Source organism: Xiphias gladius, chromosome 22, assembly GCF_016859285.1.
Source record: "Xiphias gladius isolate SHS-SW01 ecotype Sanya breed wild chromosome 22, ASM1685928v1, whole genome shotgun sequence".
Classification (NCBI taxonomy): domain Eukaryota; kingdom Metazoa; phylum Chordata; class Actinopteri; order Istiophoriformes; family Xiphiidae; genus Xiphias; species Xiphias gladius.
The window spans coordinates 6,933,145-6,952,099 of NC_053421.1; the positions used below are offsets into that span (position 1 = coordinate 6,933,145).

General features: G+C 42.0%; 2 protein-coding genes across 3 annotated transcripts; both read right to left on the reverse strand.

The window, feature by feature from the left end:
* Positions 1 to 98: 98 nt before the first annotated feature.
* On the reverse strand, positions 99 to 8,696 carry coq3 (coenzyme Q3 methyltransferase). The gene is made up of 6 exons (XM_040117753.1): positions 8,349 to 8,696; positions 7,531 to 7,668; positions 5,452 to 5,551; positions 3,190 to 3,453; positions 1,766 to 1,925; positions 99 to 884 (listed from the first exon to the last, which is right to left on the reverse strand). Exons 1-6 carry the CDS (start codon positions 8,543 to 8,545, stop codon positions 697 to 699), a joined length of 1,047 nt encoding a protein of 348 aa, XP_039973687.1. The 5' UTR covers positions 8,546 to 8,696; the 3' UTR covers positions 99 to 696.
* A 619-nt stretch (positions 8,697 to 9,315) lies between these two features.
* Positions 9,316 to 17,266, reverse strand: pnisr (PNN-interacting serine/arginine-rich protein). 2 transcript variants are annotated; one of them, XM_040118168.1, is made up of 12 exons: positions 17,156 to 17,266; positions 16,520 to 16,628; positions 16,168 to 16,344; positions 15,095 to 15,330; positions 14,549 to 14,711; positions 13,623 to 13,813; positions 13,284 to 13,424; positions 13,064 to 13,163; positions 12,440 to 12,493; positions 11,789 to 11,983; positions 10,323 to 11,393; positions 9,316 to 9,675 (listed from the first exon to the last, which is right to left on the reverse strand). In XM_040118168.1, exons 2-12 carry the CDS (start codon positions 16,605 to 16,607, stop codon positions 9,629 to 9,631), a joined length of 2,463 nt encoding a protein of 820 aa, XP_039974102.1. In that variant the 5' UTR covers positions 16,608 to 16,628; positions 17,156 to 17,266; the 3' UTR covers positions 9,316 to 9,628. The 2 variants fall into 2 exon arrangements, with proteins under 2 accessions (XP_039974102.1, XP_039974101.1); XM_040118167.1 differs by having other exon boundaries at positions 10,280 to 11,393.
* Between the last annotated feature and the right edge of the window lie 1,689 nt (positions 17,267 to 18,955).

Consider the following 18,955-nt stretch of genomic DNA (forward strand, 5'->3'; position numbering starts at 1 on the left):
ACGACTTATTCTTTTGCCATGGGCATGATTTGTATTATATAATACTTCCACAGCAGAAAGGGACCCGTCCCCTCTCCGGTGTGGACACAACTTCTACAGGCTTTAGCATTTAAAAATAATCGCTTCCAGTTCGAGCCAAAACCAGTATGAAATCACATTTGTTAGTGGTGGCCAGGGCCAAAACAAAAAATCAGGTTTTTCACTGTTGTGCTTTCACTCCTAAGGCAATTTTAATAGAAGATGTGGCAAAATCACAAAAATGTTCAACCTAGAAAACCAAGCTGATTCAGTGTAGTATATACTGAAAAAATGATCAAAATGAACATCATAAATTCTGAAGCTGTGTGTTTATACAGCTCCGCTACTGTATGACATAATTAAAAGGATGTACAGTTGCTTTGCACAGCTCATCAAACACTACTAAAACCATTTGTGACACTCTGGCTCGGAGTGAAGCAAAGGCTGACTGAAAACAATTAGCATAATGCAATTTTACTCTGCGTGCAAATCAGCAATGGCAGCACATCTCTAATTGTATCTCAAGGCTGTTTGTCCCTTTCCTTTGACAACCGCTGTCTCATATGCTGCATCACAGCTTCTGGCCTCTGTGAAGTTACAACTCCACACAAGACATCTGAATTTTTTATTTTTTTCCCCCCTTCCTCCATTTTTTGACTTGTTCTCCAGTCTTGTGGCTCAGCTGTGTGTAGCTGCAGTGGAGTCCTCTGGATGGGGGCTGCTTTCCTCTGCTTGATCCTGCTGGGGATCGTCTCTCAGTTTGACAGCATGGAGGGCGTAGTTGATGGCGGTGCTGTTTGTCCAGCTCCAGGCTCCTGATACTGGGTTGTACAGCATTCCTTGTACAGACTGCACGGAGAAACCATCTGGACAAGAATGAAGCAATTGGATGGGTTAGAGCCTGAAGAAGAGAGGGCATGAAAAAAAACACAAAAGACAAACTTTTCCTTTTAAAAAAAAAAAAAATCTTTAACAGAACATTTTAAAACTCTGGGCACTGCAAAGACATGAAAGAGTAATAGTACAGCTGATTTCAGTTGGCTGGTTACAACAGTGAACTTCAGCCTGTGAGCTTTCTAAAATTAAATTAAATTATGTAAAGGACTAACATTTCATTTACTTAACATTCCTTAAGGAAAAATAATGACTAGTAATATGTTGTTTATGCAAGAGGAAAATTAAATTTTGCTTATTAAACTCCAATTTAGAGATGGCAAAGGACATGAAGTCATCCCCATGAATGATGAAATTCTCATCTGATGCACAAAGGAATAAATTCCTTCTTGATTTAACCAGGAAGTCCTGCCACTCCAAAAGCGGCAACCAGTGACTGGCAATTTGTTTTCCTTCTGGGGGGGAAAAAAAAAAAAAAAAAAAAACAACAACCCAGCAATCCGTTTCAACTGTGTTGAGCAAACCTTTCCATTACTCCTGCTGTTTTTAATGTTTTTAAAAGACATCTGTTGTGATTTGTAATCCTCCCAAAACTGCTAAACGTCCTGGGGGTGAATGTGCAGAAAAAGGACAGGTATTCTGAAAATGTAAACCGTTTCAGATGTCAAATTTTTAAACCAGTCCTTGTCAGCAGAATGAAACTTACTAGAGTAAGCCAGAGTCTGATTGCAGTGTTTACATGAGTCATCCTTTTTCTTACTGAACACTTGTGCTGACTATTAACACATAATGCTGTTAATTAGTAAAATAAGGACTGGATTTCATTGTGTGCGTGTTCTTTAAAAGGACTTACTGGACTCCAGGAGGCGCTCCAGCTCTACCGGACTGATGAACTTTTCCCAGTCATGCGTCCCGCTGGGAACGATACGCAGCAGCTGCTCGGCTACAACAATACCCAGTGCGTAGGACAGGTTGGTTTTATTAATAGTAGTGATGAAGAGTGAGCCGCCTGGCTGCACACAGAGACAAAGGACATTTTTAGTTAAGCAAGCATGAAAGACTATTATTGCTTCAGAAAGCATATTTTACAATGGCAACACATGCCTGCAGGTACAGTACATTCAGAAAGTATTCAGACACCTTCACTTTTTCCACATTTTGTTATGTTGCAGCCTGAAAACACACTGACAATCACAATGACATGAGTATTCAGATCCTTTCCTATGACGCTTGAAATTTAGTTCAGGTGCCTCCCATTCCTCTTCGTCATCTTTGAGATGTTTCTACACCTTGATTGGAGGCCACCTGTACTAAATTCAATTGATCGGACATGATCTGGTAAGGCACAAACACCTGTCTATATAAGGTCTCACAGCTGACAATGCATATCAGAGCAAAAACCAAGCCATGAGGTCAAAGGAACTGCCTGCAGAGCTCAGAGTAAAGACTGTGTCGAGGCACAGATCTGGTGAAGGCTAGAGGAAAAAAAAACAAAAAAACAAAAAAAAACTTCTGCCGCATTGAAGGTTCCCAAGAGCACAGTGCCCTCTGTAATTCTTCAGTGGAAGAAGTTTGGAACAACCAGGGTGGTTGGTAAGAGAGGTGACCTGAGTCACAAGGGTATTTATGGAGTGGATTTACAGCTTTCAGTAGGCAGAGCCCAGTGCGCGAGACTGGAAATTAACCTCAGTCACGATTAACACTTTTAAAAGGAAGGGACGGAGAAGGAGAGTAGATTGAGAAAGTGGAAGGGATAGAAGAAAAAAAAAGTGCAGTTCTTTTTCTATAAAATGATTCAAGACAATCAAAGAATTTATAGTAAAGCCTCCCTGCATAAGTGCCCTGAAGCAAGATACTTAAAGTAAAAGAGTAGAAATGAGCGATTTGGGCCGGAGAGAGAGAGAGAGAAAGTGAAAGTGAAAGTCCAGTTGTGCCTAAGCCAAATGCAGAGGCATTAAGTGAAGATTAGGCTGTCTTTTTCCCCATCAACATTCTGGCCCACTGACCTAGGAGATTATGATCATCTGGCCTCAGTATTGATGCACAACTTTCACCGACGTTTGTCAAGGTTCAATGCAAACCACACACATCAAAACACGTGCTAGCCTATTCCCAGCGACGTACAACAGATGCAAAACACAAAAAAAAATCCCCATATGCACATTTGGTTACGCTCAGATGAACATACGGACCAGACTGTATTGATGCAGTTGTATCTGACATGAGCTAACAGCTGGGAGAAAAAAAACAAACAATACGCACTACCACGGGACACACCTTCAGCACATGACCGCAGCAGAAGGCGAATGTTTCCAGGTCGGCCAGATGTTCCACCACCTCTGATGCTACAACAGCATCAAAATGGCCTGCTCCCTGCTCCTGCTCCCCCTCACCTTCTGCGGAGAGCTCCTCTAAGGTGCAGGCCCGGTAGGAGACCGAGTCACGAAGGTCCGGGTCAAAGGATGCATGTAGCTGGGCGGTGCAGATGCTGTCTTCCACTGGATCTATGCCCAACACATTAGCCCCCAAGCGACCTAGAGGCTGGGAGCGGACAGAGCGGAGGGAGTGGGGAAAGTCAAAACTGGATCCATTCTACATCAGATAGTTTTAAAATGCCTCACTAGGACGACAAGTTAGTTTGAAAGTTTATTGCCCACATTTCGGACAGTTTTCTTTGGCTTCACCAAACTGTTAAAAACAATATAGGGCAATTGCCAACACCATACATACAGTTAAAATAAAAAAAGAGAGGGCTAGGTGTTTGTGAAATCCAGAGTGAGGTATGCGAAGAGCATCTTAACTGCAATTTGCAAGAAAGACTTTCTGTACACATGGTGGTCTCTCCGGCGTCTCTGTAGGATGTCCCTGAGGGGAAAAACTCAGTGAGGCAGCAAAAGGTAGGATCACTCACATTCTAGAAAGCTTTGCACTTTATATTTTATTCATTTTTCTCACTTGGTTGCGTCTGTGGCTTCCCCACAATGTAACCAGTTACATTTACTGTTGTCTGCAATTTCAATATATTCCTAAAATTTAGATTCCCATACCATATGACCCTGTTTAATAATAAAATACTTTCCAATAGATTCTTATACACATTTTCAGGATTTGCCTAATAACTCCAAAATCATTTAACCTTAGAAGGTGTGGCTTTTAAAATATATATATATATATATATTCAGTATTTTCTGTGAAGTTGGCCATTAATCACAGCGGCTAGATATTTCTAGCTACAGACAATTTCTCCAGGGCTTCCAGTGACTGTCAAGCGTTGCAGTTCATCTGGCGTGTCTTGTGCATTGCTGGATAAAATGAGCTCTTTGGTTTTACTTACATTTATTTCAAGCACACAATCCTTACACCCCTGCTAAGGAGAAATTACGTAATATTGTACTACAATATTACACACTGTCAGCATACTTTAGGAAGCTTAAGCATCTTGGATTTTAAATTCTTTTGTATACAAAGATAAACTACAATGGCGATTTTAAAAAAAAAGTGATATCTTGTGATGCCCCCGTGTTTAGAGTAACCATCACTGACACTCCACCTTTTACGGAATATTTTACTTTGTGGCCTATTGGAGAAAAAAAATCTCTAATCCACAAAATAAAACTAGCATTTCCACTTGAAGCACAGATATAAACATGCTACGGTAAAATAAAATTAAAAAAAGACGAAGTTGATGGAGGATCACCCCAATAAAGTGGTTTTCTCAAACACAGCTAAATAATTATGTCCTCACAACACTTTACAGCTTTATGCAACATTACTCATTTAGCAGCATGATAGACAGAGTAGACATCGTAAGTGGTTGGATGTGAACTACAGTGCCCTCTTCTGGACACTAGGTAGAAACACATCCCTGTGTTGAGAGCTGCACCTGCTTGCCCAGGGGCCCATCTCCATCCTCCCATTGCCGATCCCTTCTGATGGGAGGACTTGCACTGACAACACTCCCTGAGACACAACCACGGTTTAAATCGTAACAGACACTTTTTTTTAGGTTTGTGCGTGTGTGTGTGTGTGTCTGAATATGTCAGCCTGGGTGACAGAGCCATATAAATGCAGGACCTGATTTTGTCTTCCCAAATCACACAACACAGCTGGTATGTACTCAGTTCACATGAAGGCAGAGACGGGAGCTCTGTCCTCACCGAGCAGCTATCAACACTAACAAACAGATAAACAACTGTAAACGACCGACTGTCCGATCCACCACACCGCAACCAGTCAAATCAAAAGAGAGGGAGAACTGGGCTGACGTTTGAATGTTTCTCGGGCACTGGTGTGTATGCGAACAGACTGGCACTATAATGCAGCGAGAGCAGAATCTTATACTGCAACAGACTGCTGTCTGGAAAAGAAGACTGAATGTGACGTGAAAGGCAGCAATTCAAACAATTGCGACTGGACAGAATGTGCAGGGGGAAAGATTTTTGTGTCACCACGTCCTTGTTCTCACTGGGTCTGCATCTTTTTCACGAGACAAATACACACACACACACACACACACACACACACACAAAGTTACTTTACCTCTGTGAGCAGGCCTCCTCCACAGCCAACATCCAGTATTCTGAGTCCCGCCAGGGGTTTCCCAGGGTGACGCGCTCTGTGCACATTCAGCAGATTATCCCTGTACAGGTAGTTAGAGCAGTCAAAATTTCAAATTAAAAACATCTCGCAACCCTCACATCTCCCTCCTGCTGTCCGACAGAATCCCATCATGTTACGGTCACAGAGAGTCTAATCTGAAGAGAAGAAGAATGAGGGAAGGTGCACGTACTCTTAAACATCCACAGCCTACATAAGGCTGCTTAGCATAGGGAGGTAGAGGGGAGGCTGGAGTCCCAAAGGATCTCTATATTTTTCTTACACTTCTGTCACAACTACCACCGTTTTGCCATGAGCTACGGCTGACAACCACAAATTGATCTCTGGCTACAAATTCAGCCCTACCTTGCTCCTGTGCTCCTCCTTGCCTACCGTCCCTCCTCCCCTCACAGGCCGGCTATCGGCTGTCTGCCCAAGGGACGAAACATGCTGAACAGCCCGAGACCTTGGTTTACCTCATCCTCATTAAAGCCCTGCTACAAGAGCATTCGTGCAAACAGTGAGATAAAGATTAGATTAGATGCTGGCAGCATCCACCTAACTAGCTCCTCGCTTCACCACAACAATCAAAGACGCTGACAAAAGCTACTTACAGTCTGAGTGGAATGATTAAAATATTCCAACTTACTTATCTGTAGTTACAAAAAAAAAAAAAAAAAAAAGATCTACAGTATTTTCTGATTTCTACATTTTATTCCTTTTCATCTGAAATTATATTTGGCTCTAACAAAATTAAAACAAAATTTCTGATGGCCAAACTAAGTGTATATTACAGTACGTTACAGTCCCTTTGGCTCAGTTTTTCAGAGTTTCAATATGCAAAACTCTTACGGCAAAAAAGCCAAACTAACCTTCTAAACTCTTACCTTTAAACACAACATGCCGTCCTTATACACAAATTGCAAAACACTAAGCGTATAGACCAATGAATCAATGCAACACGTGTTTACATGCATTTCTCCGTATCTTGGCATTACCCAGGAGAGCAGCATTGCAACATAATTCCTGATTTCTTCTTCCAAATGGAAGTAGGAGATAATGACCATTTTCTTTTAAAATGCAATAATGATCAAAATTGAGCAAAGAACATATAGAATGTTCTGTTGCTGATTGATTTACTGTATGAGTATTACCTAACTTGTTCTCATTTTGTTTGCTATGTGAGACTTTGAAGGCAACATTTGGAGGAAAGAATTTGGTGTTATGAGTTTTGCAAACTGAAACTCTGTTTTGAAAATTGAGCGAAAGCAACGGTCAAATACTGTAACAAGCTCCATGAAGAAGACTGCATGTGTCTACAACCATCAACAGAAAGCAATGTTTGGTAAAATCCAAAAGTCTGCGTAATATATTTTCTGTATCGCTGAACTCAAGCGCACATTTGAACAGACCTTAATGGAGCATTAGAACAAAGAAGGAGACAAAGTACCACAGCATCAACCGAATCACAGTAAGACTGTCAGTCTAAAGGTACAGCAGCAACAGCAGGAGCAGTGCTGCTACATCTCGTTTAGACACACCCTAAGGGAAGAGCCCTATCAGGACAATCAGCCACACTCAGACATACGCTGGCAACTGGATCTGTCACACTGTCAGCATAAAGCCCCATCATCCTCACCAACAGGACCACCGAGGGGGAAGGGGAGCGCATCGGTGGGCTCTTGGCTGGATTGCTAATGTAATGATTATCATGCGTGGCCCCAACAATCAAAAACAACTGCAGCCAGCCCCCAAAACATTCAGTATGTAGAGTGGGTGTGGCTGAAAGTGGGCTTCTGTCTGAAAGGATCCTGTCACTTTAGATTTCTGTTGCTTCAGTGTATCCCTGATGTGTGCTTTGCTTTCAAATACCACAAGACTTAGCTCTGCTGCAGGTTATATTTTGACACAAATGCTCGATGCCTCTGCCGTCGACCTGTGCTGACTGTGACTTTGGCACGCCATCTTTGCATGACATAAATATGATAAAAACTGAAACCTATATCTTGTACAGACACGCACCGTATAAAAGGCACCCTCAGGTCATTCATGGCATGAAGAGCTGCAAATTCACCCTGTTCATCCCACCACTTGCCGGCCAGTAGCTGGAACCTCCTCACCTCATCGGGGTCCACTGTGGTTTGGGAGGATGACCGAGTGCTACACATAGAAAAACAGACGGGGACAAATAAATGCTATCCACAGCTGCACATCATATTAACACAAGGGGGGACCTACAACCAATGAGGCATAGAAGGCTGGGAAAATGCTCTGGGGCCATAAGGTGTAAAGTCTCTGCCTCTAGTATCATGCTACAAAATCCTCCCATTGGTGCTGAAATGATCGGTGGATTCATCAGTTAGTGTATGGAGGTAGAGCCGATTACAACTCTGAAAGCCCCAAAGAACTGATGAGATAGAAATGCCCAACGCTTGCTGGTTCCAGCATCTTCAATGTGAGCCTTTGCGGGTTTTTCCAAATGTTTATCTCACGGACAATGTAATACTTCGTGTACTGGAATGTTGTCCAAAAAAAAAAACAAACTGAAGAGGTCAACTTGGACTCTGGGAAACTGTGTTAATCTTTTTAACCAGATTCTGACCTATTATAGACTAATAAAAAATGAATAATCATCGAGAGTCAAATCAACAAAGACAGTCGTTTGTTGCAGCATGAGGTACTCATGCGACATGCCAATATTCTTACGAAATTAACATTTACACTGTACTTCGACAGGCAATTGGAGCTAGCGGCACGATTTGTACCTTTTCTCTTTTTCCAAATTTCACGGCGACGCTGACCTGGTCGAGTGCCGTTAACAAACCGGCTCGCTGTCGTACCTGATTTGACAGGGCACCGCATGATGCCGCATCTCCAAACAGGAGACGCTCCTCTGCAGCCTCGGTGACCGCCGCTTAGACACCGCGGTCCAGCTGAACCCGCTCCGGCCCGCAGCGCTCTGGACCACCCCGCAGACAGCGCTCCGTTTACGGCCGTACAGTCCCGACACGAGGCGGCCAAACCTATTTGAATACATGTCATAGCACGGTTTTGCGGCTAGGTACTGTCAACTTGCTCACTATCGTACGTCTTTCAGTGGAACTTAAAAGTGCTCCGACCTATTCCGGTCGGGCAGAAACGAAACACATTTCAGTTCCTACTGGTCGGACAGCCGAAGTTGCCGGTGCCGACAGGATCCGAATGGCGCCGTATTCAACACTGGTGGAAAAAAAATAATGATATAGCGGTTTTATTGTGTAATAAATCCCAAATGATTATTTTAAACTTAGGGTTGTGTCATCTTCATATACCGACATTGCTGCTCATCTCGCTACGGGATTTATGCAACAAGCTGCAGTAGATTCTGCTGTTTGGTTCATTATGCTCCTTTAAGAGTTCACGCCACCTTCATCAGGTTTGTGCCATAATCGCCTCTTCGAAGAAAGGGACTACACCTTCCAATGGGAAACTGACTAACTACGACCCTGTTTCCAGCAGATTAACGGTCAGCAGCCGAACCTGCATCCTACAATTACACCTGAACAACCTTCATGTGAATGAACTGATGTGAATGGGATGACGTCTTCATGCATGCAGCCATTCTGACCTCCAAGTGTGTTGTTCCTCATCATGTAGACCATAGCTAGGAGAAGTATGATCCATTGAAAGGATGGAGGGAGCACGACCAGGTCTCTGCCCTGTGATCCCGTGTTGATTTACAAATCTACTAATATGAATCTTCAATAAGTTAAGAAATGTGGTTTCCTGTTAACTGGGGTTTAAGATCAAAGACACAGTGAGGCCAAACAAGGAACAAACTGTTTTATTGGACATTTTACAATAATATTTGGGGAAAAAAAGTTAATCCTGTTATGGTTTAAAATGGTACAACTTGAGTTTTAGTGTCCACCAAGTCTCATTAAGCTTTGCATAATAATACAAGTGAAAACTCCTACCATTCAAAATGTCTTGTTCTTCAGTCACACTTTAAAAATAACAACATATTTACAAAGATGAAAGAAATGTATGAGAGGGGGTTCACCTACACAACTGCCTCTATAATGAGACAAGCCTGTTCAACTCATGGAATTTGAAATGGTTAAGTGCACAGATCAAGAGGTTAACTGTGCTCCTCAGCGTCTGCTACGACGGGAGGGGGATGCTGACCTGTAAGAGAGGTGTGGACACAACATTAATAGTGCATTAAAAACACTTACCCACACAGACTATAAAATACAAACATGCACAGATACTCCCTCCAATCAGTCATACGACCAGAGTATGAAAAATAATCTCCATAAATCGTCATAAAAAGTTTTGTTCTTCAGACTTAGAGAAGCACATCTACCCTGGTCAGCATAGTGCAAAGCCAGAAATGAAATTGTCTGGTTCACTTGGACATTACTAGGACCTTTTTTTAAGTTTCCCCCCTCTACTCTGGACAGTTTCACTTTTCAACAAGGTGCCTAGGCAAGGCCTAGGCTCTATTTAGGCAGCCGAGGGCAATATGGAGACTTAATGAAACTGGTTAGAAATTCATTAATGGCAAATTTGTCATTATGCACTAGAATTCTTTATTTATCAGACTTGACTTTACACAGTTAAGCAGATGTGACTGCAGTTCACAATTTTTCAAAAACATTCAGGCAACAATTGTCATAATTTTCCTTCAGTTAGTGAAAATATATTAACAGGAATCCAGGAAATCACAATGAGACATACAATGAGAACATACAATAAGTAATAAAAGAGAGAAAAAAACGAATACTACCTTGATCGCGACTTAGACTTGTGTTTGCGGCTTGCCTTCTTACCAGACTTGTGAGATTTTTCCGTCGACCTTGAGCGACTACGTTTGGATTTCTTAGATTTCTTTTCCTTGCTAACTTCAGGGGTAGGGGATCTACTTGAGTCAGAGTCTGAGCGCCTCTTGCTAGCTTTGGCGGAGCCCTTCTTGCTGGCTTTGCTATCCTGCCGGGAGTGCTTATCACTTTGAGAGTCCGTGCACGACTCACTCTCTTTCCTTTTCTTCGATTTGCCATTCTCCTCTGTAACTACAGAGCTTCCCTTTTCCTTCTCCTTTTCTTTGGCCTTTGGTTTTTCTTTCTTTTTATCAGATTCTTTGTCCCTATCTTTATCTTTCTTTTTCTTGTCTTTCTCATGGCTACGACTCCTGTCTCTCCTCCTCTCTCTGTCTCTGCTGGAGGCCTTTTGCTTGTGTTTGCTGCTACGACTATGACTGCTGTCCCTGCGCTCTCGGCTCCTTTTCCTATCCTTATCCCTGTCTTTCTCCTTCTCTCTGTCTCTGTCTCTGCTGCGACTGCGGCTGTCTCTGGCCCTGGCTCTGCCCCTGTCCCTCTCTCTGGATCTGGACCTACTCCTGCGACTCCTTTGCTCCCTGGAATCACTGCGGTCTTTCTTGTGGCGGCCTGATCTCTCAACACTGCTCCTCCTCCTGTCTCTGCCCTTTTCACTACGATCACTGCGATGCCTATGGGAACTGTGGCTGCGGCTGCGCCGGCGAGCCTTGTGAGACGAAGAGCGACTACGCCTCCTCTTCCTTCGAGGGGAGGAGGATCGAGAGGAACTGCGGGAAGATGCTGAAGAAGAAGAAGAGGATGAAGAACGACTGCTGCTGTGGCTGGAGGTGGAGGGGGAGCTGCTGCTGTGACCATTGGCTGGAGAATCACTGCCACCTCGCCCTGATCGCTCCTTCCCTCTACCCGAGTGCTTGCCTTCACTACCCTCCTTTTCACTACGAGATCTACGCCGCTCAACCAAGGGCTCCGCCTCCCTCTCTTTTACTTCCTGTTTGTGTGGATTCTCTACCTGGCCCTCATCATATTCCCCCTTTTCTCTGCTCAATCTCTCCTTCGCCATCTCTTCTGCAGAAACAAACAACAAAGACTCAGGTTAAAAATAAACCAGGAAACATGAGTCGTTTTTTACGTTTGTAACACAATATGTCACTCCTGCACTAATTATGATTGTAATTTTGAGTGACGTTGGAGATGAGATCAAGTCGGCACTAGGTTGGATCTTTTAACTCTTAGTTACACTGTAATTGTTATTAATTAATTCCAGAACAGTCTCAACATCTTCCTTTATTGTTGAATTATTAAATCAACTTCAATTGAAACAGAGAAAAAAACAAAACTATTTTGGTTCAATGTATTACCACATCTGCTTTTACCAGATCCAAATATTTTGAGGCAGTAGAGTGAAGCTATGTAGTGTGTTCCTAGTTTAAACTTGCAAAGACACAAACATCATGTCTTACCACGTGCAAGCAGAGCCTCTTGTGCCTGTTTTTCTTGCAGCTGCTGCATTTCCCGTTCTTTGCGTCGGAAGGCGTCCTGCTTCTCTCGGATGCGGTGGCGTAACTCCTCCTCATCAGTGTCTGAGGATTCAGACCCTCGCACGCTGCGATCATCCTCATCCTCACTCTCATCTGAACCATAGTCACCAAGCCCGCCTGCCACAACAGAGCCCCCGGGTTGTTGAGTGTTGGAAAGGACCAAGATCCACTCTCACAATCAGGTTCCAACTTCTGAGACCCCTCAATCCCAACCCAAGGTCCCCTCAATCCCAATGAAAGGCACTTTATCCTGTACAACTTTATATTTCATATTAATAACCCCCTTAAAAACAAACTAATACATATATATATATATATATATATATAACCCTTAAGGAATATTATTAATATCAATAATAATATAAATACTTTGTATTCGACCGCATGCTTCTAACATCAAAGTGCAAAACTAAACCCAAATCAATCAGTAGGATGCCACTTGTGTCTTTGGGTGGGATATCGTGTTAACAGCTTTTCTCATGTTCCTACTAACACCGACGCCATGAATTAATAATTAAAAATTAAAAATATTTTCCATCCCTCCCCCCCAGTGACAGAAAAAGGGATACTCACTGAGACCAGTCAGAGAAGCCAGTGCACTTGACTGTGCCAGCTGTTTTGCAGGAGCTTTGATTCACATCAACAACAGGAACAACATGTTAAAACACATACTGCCATTTTCTCAAAGGCAAGAGAGTCGCTAGAGAAGGGGGGGTCACAGATAAAGCACTATTCTCAAGAGCTGCCGTTGGTAACAAGAGAAAAAACAAACAAAAATAAAAACAAAACCAAAAAAAAATGGAGAAGAGAGAAAAGGTTAACAAACAAACTTCTGTCACACAATCCAAGTCAAATAGTCGGACTGGAGGGAAAGAACCAATCTGTACTAATGCACAGTCACTTCAATGGAGGAAGTCTTTCAGCAGGACCTTCAATACCATGATGAACAGGTTTTTAAATACTGTTTGTGAGAAACATTGCTCTGCCCTTTCTCCTTCTGATGCATTAGCAGAGAATGGTTGAAAATGCATATCAGACATACTCCCATGTTTGCTGCTCAATCACCCTAGTTTACAGGGCATAATTGAGTTTAATGTTAAGAGATTATATATGTACATAATGGATTCTCTTCAGATTTAAACAATGTGTTGGTGACAAGTATAGATGATGCATAAACTGGAAAAGACAAAAGCAAACCTCGAGTGGCTTTCCGGTGAGTGTCTTTGGCCACGTGCAGGATCTCTTCATTGGTGACCTCAAGAAGGATCTCTGTCAGAAGCGTTTTTGTGATGATCATCTTGAAACAAAGGGAAAAAACATAGAAAATCCATTATTTTCAATAAATCATTTTCAAAAATAGTTAGATCGACTATAATAGTGTACATGCAAAAGAGATGATCTAAACGGTCAAACTGACCAGCTGAAATTCCTTTTCCTCCTCAGTCATTTCAGGTTCACTGTCCTCTGCAGGAGGCGAAGGGCTCCGAACAGAAAACTCCTTCTTCACGGAGGTCTTTTCTTCAACTTCATTGTCATCATTCCCCTCATCATCACTGTCCTGATGCAGGCAGAAGCAAAGACTGAGTTTCAATCAACAAAGCAGCAAAGCGTGCATTATTTTTAATCAAAAGGAAATCATTGCTACAGTTCTGTTACATGTGCCAGAGAAAAGAGTTCATGACCTAGAATGTCCTTTCACTGCTAACACAACACACAAAGTGTAAACTGCAGTCTAGGCCAGAAATGGGTTGCTTACAAATTTACTCTTGCGGGGCACGCGTGGCCCATCACCCTCCTTGTCTGCTTCGTGCTCTTTGCCATCATCTTTTGCCATTTCTGTGCGTTCCTTCTCCATTCGTTCTCGCTCCAGCTTCTTCTGCTTCTCTCTGTCCATCTTTTCAAGGCCCTCACGGATCCAAGCAGGTAGTGTGCGTCTTTTTACAGCATCTGAAGGAAATTCCAAAACAAAAGGAGTTATTCATATATTGACACATTTTTAGATGCATCAACCCTTTGTAAGCTTTTATGATCATGATTACAGTAGTGTGTAAAATTAGCTATGTTCTTTTTTTTTTTTTTTTTTACCATGCTGACAGTTTCCTCAGCTAATCTGGGCCAAACACAGAGTTATACAGGTTAAACATTCACAATGAAGCAGCTGTGTATATTGTATATTATACAGAGCTGCAACTAACAATTATATTCCTCAACAGTTAATCTGACAATAATTTCTTGATTATTCGCTTAATAATATGGTCTATAAAATATCAGCAAACAGAGAAAAATGGTCATCAGAGTTTCCTAAAGCTCAATGAGAGAGAGAGAGAGTCAAATCCTTTCAACTGAAAAGCTGGAGCAAGGTAATGTTTCACGTTTTTGCTTGAAAAATAACAATTAATAAAAATTTCATCCACTATCAAAATAGTTGCCAATTAACTTTTGATCAATTCATTAACTAATTTGTTAATCAATTACTTGTTTCTGCTCTAATGTTATAACAGTACTATAACGTGAAAGACAAGAGGTTCAAAGCATTTTACTGTAAATTAAATGTTTACATAGTGCAAACAGGGACAGGCTGGCAGTGAAATCATCATGGCAAAAAAATCAGAATGGCGCTTTGTAGTAAACAGTACCTAATAATAACATACCTGCCTGTTAGTTGAGTAAATACACACTCACCTAGTGGTGCTGGGGCCTCCTGTTTAACAGGGAGCTGGATGGGGGATCTGGGCCGGTCTCTGAACCCGGGTGGTCTGGTATCTCGTCTGTTCTGAGGAGGACCCTGCCAGTATGGAGAGTGGAAGCCTGTGGGTGCAGGGGTGAAGGATGAAGCAGCTCCATGCTGTGGAGAGACAGCACAAACTGAAAATTAAAGAAGGTTTAAAGTACAGAAGGTCCAGTTACTGCCAGCAAGTGGCATTCACTGAGCGTGGTGTTGCTGTCTTTCCCCAGATTATTTTAGCTGACATACATCCATCACTCGTAACTGTGCTTAAAGTCTGTTTAATTTAAAAGAGAACAATATCAGCTAATAAAATAATACCAAACCATGCTGGATCCTCAACAAGCCAACACTTTCCTCTGCACCGCATCAAGAAAGCAATGACTGATACACCTAGATGCTGGGACCCGGCACAGTTTCAATGGATTGCTCCTTCTTGTGCTACTTGGTTGTCACACTAAAACCCAAACGCTTCAACAGTTTCTACTGTAGCATCTGCATACCTGATAATCAAACTGGTTCATGGCCATGGGGGCCATGGCGTAGCTGTCGGGCTGTGCCCCATACCCATGGCTGTTCTGGGGGTAAACCCCGTGGTGGGCTTCAGAGTTGAACTCCACGCTGTCCTGACTGTTGCTGTCCTCGCTGGGGTTCACCACATCCATCGGTCCTGACCCTGGAGGGATCCAGGCCTGGTCAGGAGGTGGAGGAGGAGGGGGCTGTCCATGCATTCCCCATTCTGTTGAAGATGTACGAAAATTGAAGAGTAAATAAAAGCCACTGCAATATGAATATCTTTGTCTAACCACAAAGGGAATTTCTGCTTAATGACATGATAACACATTTCCAGGATGGACTTTGTTTCAGACATTTTATATCTATTTGAGCCCTCTCTCTTAAAAGGTCACAAATCATGTCAAAAATCGATTTTCAGATCAATCACAATTTTTATTTGAACCAATTCTTGGTCAATTCTTAACTTCCCAATAGCAATCTTTGCATTCGTGCATTTTCTCAGTGTATTCAGTGGTTACTCGTTGTAAGTGGCACAGTTAGGACTGTATTATAAGATCTTATTTTTTGGAAATCGAGATATTACTATATGCTCAAAAAAAGTTATTTTAAATTTAGAAAAAGGAACCTAGCTGACAGCTTGTTATGTTGGCTTCCTTGAGTGATGTGAATAGGTACAGTCAATGCGGACCTTAAAAATATGCATAATGATAATCCCCTTGTGAGCGATGCAGGTTTTTTATTATTCTTGCTCAACTGCTTTGTACATATAGCCGTAACAAATATGTGTGTGTCATGATTTATAATTGATTTTGAATTTGCCAAAGAAAATAAATCCTTGGTCCACAGTTTTATAAAATGAGAAATTTGTTTATGATTTAGTCTGTATCGTGCACTTTACACAATTTTATATTCAAGGAAACAACTAATAAATAAATGCTGCTGTAATGGATGACATATATTGTGACAACATCACAAGGCTTGAAATACAAAGAAAAGAATAGTGTAAGTGAGAGACAGGAAAAAAAAAAACTCCCTACAGCTCAAGTGCATAAATGTGTACCTGGCTGCCACATTCTGCCAAATGCTGGGTCACCCTGGAAGGCACCATGGTTGCTTTGTCCGACAGGTTCAATGCCTGGGACATCCTGGCCATTGGGCTGAATGTTCTGCTGCTCTGCTCCTGTTGACTCCTTTTGGGCTATCCATGCCTGTGCCAGAGCAGCCCAGTCCACTTGACCTGCACAAAGCCAAAAAATAAAACACACAGATTTATACATATACCCATACAGATGGTGTTACAGGTCTAGTCAAATTCTTATTATCAAGGCTCTTTGAGATTTGCAAAGAATACCTGAAGAGTTTCTTTTAAAGAAAAAATATGCTTTCGTGGTGCATGGGCATCCCTTACTGACCTGGATCTTGCTGGTGCTGGAAAGACTGCATCCACTGCTGCTGGCTCAGAGGCCACTGCGGCCAGGGCTGTCCTCCCTGGTCCCACATCACTCTCCTCGGGATTCACACCTGAAATATCCAGGCCAGCTGCTTAGATTCTGATTTGCACGTCTAGCACCTCTTTAGCTGACATGACAAGAGCGGTTTATGTGCTATAACATAACACATGGGTTTTGTCTAATGGACAGAAAAGAATGAGCGTTAGCATAGGTAAAGAGCTAACGTTGCCTCAGGCTGACCAGCCAACCGTATGTTAGCAAGTTCAGTTAGCTATGGACCATTCCGTCCGTTGACGGTAGACACAAAAGCTATTTGTTATGATGTAGCATTACTGACACAATATTGAAATAAATTCAGGGCCGGTGAAATCCCAACCTCTAAACTTCTTCTGGTCATACGTTTTTGGGCTAAGGAAGCTCACCCAGGCTAACGTAAGCTAACGTTAGCTAAGATATAAAGGAAAGCTAACAGATACCAGCACCATCATCTTACCTGGGGAAAAAATGTGCCTTTACATTTAAATTATATTCCGTGCAAATGGGAACGCGTGAAGGGAACTTATATCATTACTGTGCTTTGAGTAACATAGTCCCCACCTTTTCCAGACAATTTCTCTCCAGCGCTGCGGCTTCAAATCAAAATGGCTGCAATAGTGAGCTCCTCGGACGAAGTGTGAACCGAGGCTCTGCTGCTGCCTTCAGGGGTTGCCAGGAATATTGTAAATCACACTTTATGAATAGTTACATTTTTGTGGTGCTGCCAGTCTTTTAAAGCAGAAGGGGGGCTAGTTGCAAGTTCATGAAATGGAAAGGTGAAGAGGTTCTCCATGTGGTCTCTGACTCTGCATGTAGAGTACTTTTGAGTCTGAAATATGTAGACCACCTACGTCTTGGTGTCATTTTCTGTGCCCGGGACCATTTATTTTCGCCTGTTCCAGAATTACGTTTTATTTTGTCATTTTCATTTAATATACTGGACAATTTGTCACTTGTGAATCTCTGACATTGTTGGATATTTCACCTCTAATATACAGCGCATGTCAGCAAAAGAAAAGCATAGTTAATGCACGATTAAATAAAGACATTCATAAGATATTCAAATATTGTAATCTGATTAATCAATCAGTAAATTTAGTGTGGCTAGTTTAGTCATTAAAAAATTAACTCAGCCCTGTCTACTAAAAAGCGTCTGTAGCCTACAACTAATTGGATTGCATTTACCCATTGTTGTAGCTTATTTAATTTAATGTTATTATATTTTATTCTGAATTATTTTGTTAAATCAGTTAGAGGTCCTTAGGTGACATCTCCTCTAACCAGCCATGCTTACTTTTCGCTATGAATCCTTCATTAAGTAGGGAGCTTACGAGCAGCACGTGAAGGCAGCGTTGACACCGCGAGAGTTTCGGGTGCTGATGAGATTGCTGATAACGGGCACAATGATGCTGAGCAGGTAAAACAGTGTGTGTACAGTCAGTCAGGTGATTGCTGTGATTACAATCTAAAATGATCCCGTCAATAAAATTTGCATGACTGTCTTGTTCGCGTTTGATACATAAAAACTATATATTCAACTATATCGTCTAAGATTTTGGCTTTTTTTTACAGACAGACAGATTCACGCAAGAAAATAAGCACTTACTTTCCTCTCATAAGCTTCTCTTACCAAAAATTGCTAACGGTAATGTACTGGGTGTCTGTGTACAAAGTTAAATGGTTTATGAGTGACATTCAAAAGGGCATGAGTAGGGCTTCACTGTGTATTTCCACTGATACTGTGCTTACATGGAACAGATTCCAAAATACATCTGTGGTTAATCGGATGCCCACCCGGAGCTGTATAATGTTCCAGTTTAGAAATGCTGTACACAATGCACAGAGGAGGGGAGGGATCAGGGGCTAATAAAAGGCCCAGCAGCTCGGTTTTGCCTGTTAAACAGGTTAATCTGGCCTTTCTGTTAAGATGAGTAAGAACTCAGTATTTAACTTGCAGACTTGTCTGGATGAAGAGGAGAGGATAGGAACCGTGTTGTGTATCAGACTGATTATCCCACGGATCATAAAAACATATTGTCATCAGTCCTTTAACAATACAGACTACATGACTTAGTGATGTTTCTCTTTCTCAACCACCTCAGTGAATATAAACATTGCTCCAAGGCTCCAACTAACAATCATGTTCATTCTAAATTAATTACTTGTTGTTTTGTCTCATAAACAGTCCAATGGTATATTAAAATAAGTCATTTACTAATGTGTTATAGACGATATAAACCATTAATGAGAACAACTTTTGTATTGCCAGGTTGTGGAAAATTGTCCTCCAGCATGATACCTTTGTCTCCTTAGCTAACTATTTCATTAATCAGGAAGATCCCCTCTTGACGAGCTATGACT